Source organism: Anthonomus grandis, chromosome 12 (assembly GCF_022605725.1).
Source record: "Anthonomus grandis grandis chromosome 12, icAntGran1.3, whole genome shotgun sequence".
Lineage (NCBI taxonomy): Eukaryota > Metazoa > Arthropoda > Insecta > Coleoptera > Curculionidae > Anthonomus > Anthonomus grandis.
The window spans coordinates 4,515,325-4,520,333 of record NC_065557.1 but is presented as its reverse complement, the minus strand read 5'-3'; the positions used below and the strand labels follow the sequence as shown (position 1 = coordinate 4,520,333).

Genomic DNA, 5,009 nt, shown 5'->3' with positions numbered 1-5,009 from the left:
CCATTTAAGTTATGCATAAAAAAACTAGAAAATAACCCTATTTGTACATAGAGAAAAATCAGCGAGGCAAAGTTCACAGAATACAATTTTTTTTTCTGTAAACATTGGTGACTAAGTAGTACATCAATGGTTATCATTATTATTGTTTTTTTAATAAAATCCTTACGAAAACATTCAACTTTACGAATCCTAATTAAAATGCCATCAGATCCATTTAAGTTATGCTTAAAAAAACTACGAAATAACCCTATTTGTATATAGTCAAAAATCAGCGAGGCAAAGTTTACAGAAAATTTTTTTTTATAGAATGTGTATATTAATTTTACAAAATAAAGTATTTTATTTTGTAAACTTTGGTCAGTAACTGGTGCATCAGTAGTTATTATTATAATTATTTTTATGTCAATAAAATCCTTAGAAAAACATTCAATTTTACGAATCCTAATTAAAATGCCATCAGATCCATTTAAGTTATGCATAAAAAAAACTAGAAAATAACCCTATTTGTACATAGAGAAAAATCAGCGGGGCAAAGTTCACACAATACATTTTTTTTTTCTGTAAACATTGGTGACTAAGTAGTACATCAATGGTTATCATTATTATTGTTTTTTTAATAAAATCCTTACGAAAACATTCAACTTTACGAATCCTAACTAAAATGCCATCAGATCCATTTAAGTTATGCTTAAAAAAAACTACGAAATAACCCTATTTGTATATAGTTAAAAATCAGCGAGGCAAAGTTTACAGAAAAAATTTTTTTATAGAATGTGTATATTAATTTTACAGAATAAAGTATTTTATTTTGTAAACTTTGGTCAGTAACTAGTACATCAGTAGTTATTATTATTATTGTTATATCAATAAAATCCTTATAAAAACATTCAATTTTCCGAATCCTAATTAAAATGCCATCAGATCCATTTAAGTTATGCTTAAAAAAACTACGAAATAACCCTATTTGTATATAGTCAAAAATCAGCGAGGCAAAGTTTACAGAATAAAATATTTTATAGAATACGTATATTAATTTTACAGAATAAAGTACTTTATTCTGGAAACTTTGGTCATCAACTAGTACATCAATGGTTATTATTATTATTGTTATTTTAATAAAAACATTCAATTTTACGAATCTTAATTAAAATACAATCAGATCCATTAAAGTTATGCATAAAAAAAAACTAGAAAATAACCCTATTTGTACGTCGTCAAAAGTCAGCGGGGCGCAAACCACCCCCACCCCTTCGCAACCCAAAAACCATAAAAACCCGGGGACAAAATGGCGACCCCGCCTGGCAACAGCGCGAACAACTAACCGGTCCAGACAACTACGACGGGGCACAAGCACTAGTATTTCGGTGACGTAGTCGCAGCACAGACGTTCCGCAGACAGTCCTACGGCTATGTCTTTGGGTAAATCGATTTCCTACCCCCACCATCATCCCCACCACCACCAACAACATCAGCAGAACGCGGACACACTCCAACAGCAACGTCAGTCGAGAAACGACTATCGTGCGACGATAAACTCGAACATGTCGACCGCGAATAATACGTGTTACCCCCCGGTGTCTTATGAGTTACAACCCTCGCCGGCGGCTCAACGCACCCCCTCGACGGTACCCCAAAAGGACTACTCGAGACCCTTACACGTCGATTGTAGTGTCGAGTACGAGTTACCTAACGCGGCCAAACCACCCCAAGGAGTACGTAACGAGCCGCTACTCATGATCCACCCCTGTTACTTCCGGAAAATCGAGAGTCAACGTCGTAGTCCTTTCATAAACAATTTACCCGCAAGACCGGCGACCGCTTTGAAGAGACGTGGGGCTGCCCCTAGGGGCCAACAGCTACCCCAGCAAGTTCCAGTGCAAGCAGCCCCCTATCCCGTTCAGTACCAGACGCAGGAACGTTCTTTGTGGGATCCACCTCAACCCCCAATAGCCCCCAGTCAGCCCTACTGCAAAAGGGAGGTACTGGCCTGTGCCGCCTATACAGCCGTTACCAGTAGGGACAGTTTATGGGAACCGGATTGTTCCCCGGAACGACCCGAGGACAAACACATCTTATCCGGGAAGTATCGGCAGTACCTGCGGGCCCACCGGTTACATCCCTACGTGAGTTCCGCAATATCCACGTTTCCGCATCAGATTCAGCAAGTGTGTTACAACGTGTGATCGCTGTGATAAAGTAAAAAAATTGATGGAAAAAATGATGATGATGATGATGATGATGATTATAGTTTCCGGAAGTGCGTTTCCGGACACCCTTCTTGTGATAATAGTGTGTAATTGTGCGCAAGCGTCCCGAGGCCCGGGCGTGGTATATTGTAGTGATCCATATGATACGACATCAGCTGTGCATGTGTTTATCCCCCCAGACGCTATATTGTAATAATTAATTTTTTTTAAATAATTGGATTAGTAGTGTGGTCTCTCAGTACACATCGATCATGTAAGTATTTGCGACAAGTTAACCGGGTTCTTTTTCTGTTCTTTTTTTTTGTTTGGTAGAGATTAAAGACTGTACCGCCAGTACACTTTGATTCCCTGATATATAGAAATGTAGCTTTAATTAAACGGACTCCCGAAAGTGCTTGAGAATTTTAGGTAGTTAGTGTTAATATTGCGAGTGGGGCAGCCGGAAAGGCAGAACTAAACTAATCTAATTTTAACACTTAAAGAAATCTTACTTAGGCAAACGTCAGTCGCGTACAATTAAATTATGCATCATAATTTGAAAGAGTGTTCATAATGTTTGGTACAATTTACCGTAAAATAAAAAAAACGCAAGAATCAAAAAAATTAAACATGTGTCACTTGAAGCATCAGAAGTTTATAACAATTTTCAAAATTAGCCTGTGAATGGCCAAAGACCCTTACACATTACATATCTACTGACTACAGGATGGTACTAGAAGATGTTTTTTTAAATATTAGATTTGATGATGCTTAATTCTTTAGGTAAAACATGTTTAATTCATTTAATTATACAAGGAGTTACAGAATAAGGTGCTGATCCTGTTTTAAGGTGATTTTAAGAAGAAAAGTTCAAATGAAGCTTAACCCCTTAACTTTTGACCTATAGGGTGTTAAAATCTTAAGAAAAAAATCCTTTATTAACTTCCTAGATATGTTTATGAAATTTAGTATAGACCCTCTAAGTATAAATAGTCATTTTCTGATGGAGAATAAAGACTATTTTTATAATCCCCATTCATTTTAGGGCAAATTTAATTTTTTGACTATTTTTCGTCCGACATGCAATTACCCCGGAAAAAAAATAAAAACATTTTTATGCATGGTCAATTTATTAGAAAAAAAAATTATTTATTTTATAAGCATATTATATAAAAACATAAGAATATGTACATTATTTTACCAGTACAGTATAACAACTCTATTTCTCTAGATACTTTCATACAGGGTCTCCTAAATTTGGTTCTAAGGGAGACAATTTTCAACACTCTTTACTTTAAAAACCTTTATTGGTTAAAATTACCTAAGAATTAACACCCTTAAGCATCAACCTCTTATTCTGTAACACCCTGTATAGTTTTAATAAATTATGCATCATAAACCTATTTTTTAAAAATCACTTCCCTAAATTTGGACTTAAGGGGCCTTGTATTGGGATAAAATGGTTTGTTTATGACCGCTTCTCCTTGGAATTTATGTTCTTATTTCACAAAATGGTTCAATAGTAAATATTTTGGTTAAAAAAGACAAATTTAGGCATTTATAGATGCGATCTCTAATTAGGCTTAAACTCGAAACATGGACTTGAATTTAAAGCAAAAAGGGATCAAGTCCATTTAAGTTATGCATACAAAATTTCCGGACTATATTTTTTTTGAGTCTTAACACCAAAATTTTATTCACAATTTTAAAAATAGTTTTAACGTTAAAAGACAGTCAAAAGTTTTTGTTTTTTAGTCGCTCTTTTCAAATTTTTATTATACTAAAGCAGATGAAGGTCAACAGAAGCTCAATATATAAATTAAAAAAAAATTAAAGTAATCGAAAATCAATTTGAAGTATCTGAATCTAATATTACAATTATTATTAATTAAAAAATCTTTTTAAGTTTTTTTTTTAATTTTAAAATTAAACTTTTTTAAAAATATACCACAGTATAATTATTGTAATTTAACCCTAAGGTTAATAAATTAATTTTTTATTTCGGTCTTATTCTCTTGGATATCTTATACTTTGACAAAAAAATTATTTTTTAAAATAAATTATTAAAAAGAATGCCCAAAAATGTGAAAAAAACACAAGATTTGAAATTTTTGCAAAATTTCCAAAATACTCAGAAGTCTTTAGATAGGGCTTTAAATTTTATTAATTACTTAACAATATAAATATAAAATAATCATTAACTACCAGAAATTCTTGAATCTCATTACATGAATTAAATAAAACTTTACACAAAAACACTACGCTCACTAATTCTAACATTCTCGCTTTACATAGAAATGGTTAGTCTATTTTAAACTCTATCCAAAATTAATTTTAATTAAAAAGGAGTTGTATCCATTTAAGTTATGCTTTTAAGTATTTTTTTAAAATTGGTTCCAATTTCAGGTTTTTATTGAAGAATTTTGGTCAAAAAAGTGATCCAGAGATAACCAATTTTTAAAGCAAAATTGTTAAATGTTTTATAGGGTCAAAATTCCTAAAGTTAGTCTAGAGTCCTTTAATTAATTCAAAACTCTTTCTTAATTTCTCTTAATCCAAATTTTTAATGCTACCAGATGTGACATTACATTAATTTAATGGTCAGGATCCTAACTATTTAAGTTTTCAGTTATGTTAATTAATTATGTTCCTTGGTTAATGTCCTACATAAATTTGTATTAAATGCTTATAAATTAAATAATTAAAATTTATCAAAAATAGTGATGATAGTTAATTTATGAAATTTTAAACAGAAAATGGAATTTTTACTAATTAACCATCATCTATGATATTTTTAATCATAAATTTAATAATTACCAAAAC

At 31.9% G+C, this 5,009-nt stretch overlaps 1 protein-coding gene across 1 annotated transcript; it reads left to right on the top strand.

Moving 5' to 3' along the window:
• Nucleotides 1-1,364: 1,364 nt before the first annotated feature.
• LOC126743254 (uncharacterized) lies at nt 1,365-4,295 on the top strand. The gene has a single exon (XM_050450252.1). It carries the CDS (start codon nt 1,410-1,412, stop codon nt 2,181-2,183), a length of 774 nt encoding a protein of 257 aa, XP_050306209.1. The 5' UTR covers nt 1,365-1,409; the 3' UTR covers nt 2,184-4,295.
• The last annotated feature ends 714 nt before the right edge of the window (nt 4,296-5,009 follow it).

Coding starts and splice junctions, on each gene's coding strand:
- LOC126743254 (XM_050450252.1), top strand. CDS start 1,410: ATGTCTTTGGGTAAATCGATTTCCTACCCCCACCATCATCCCCACCAC.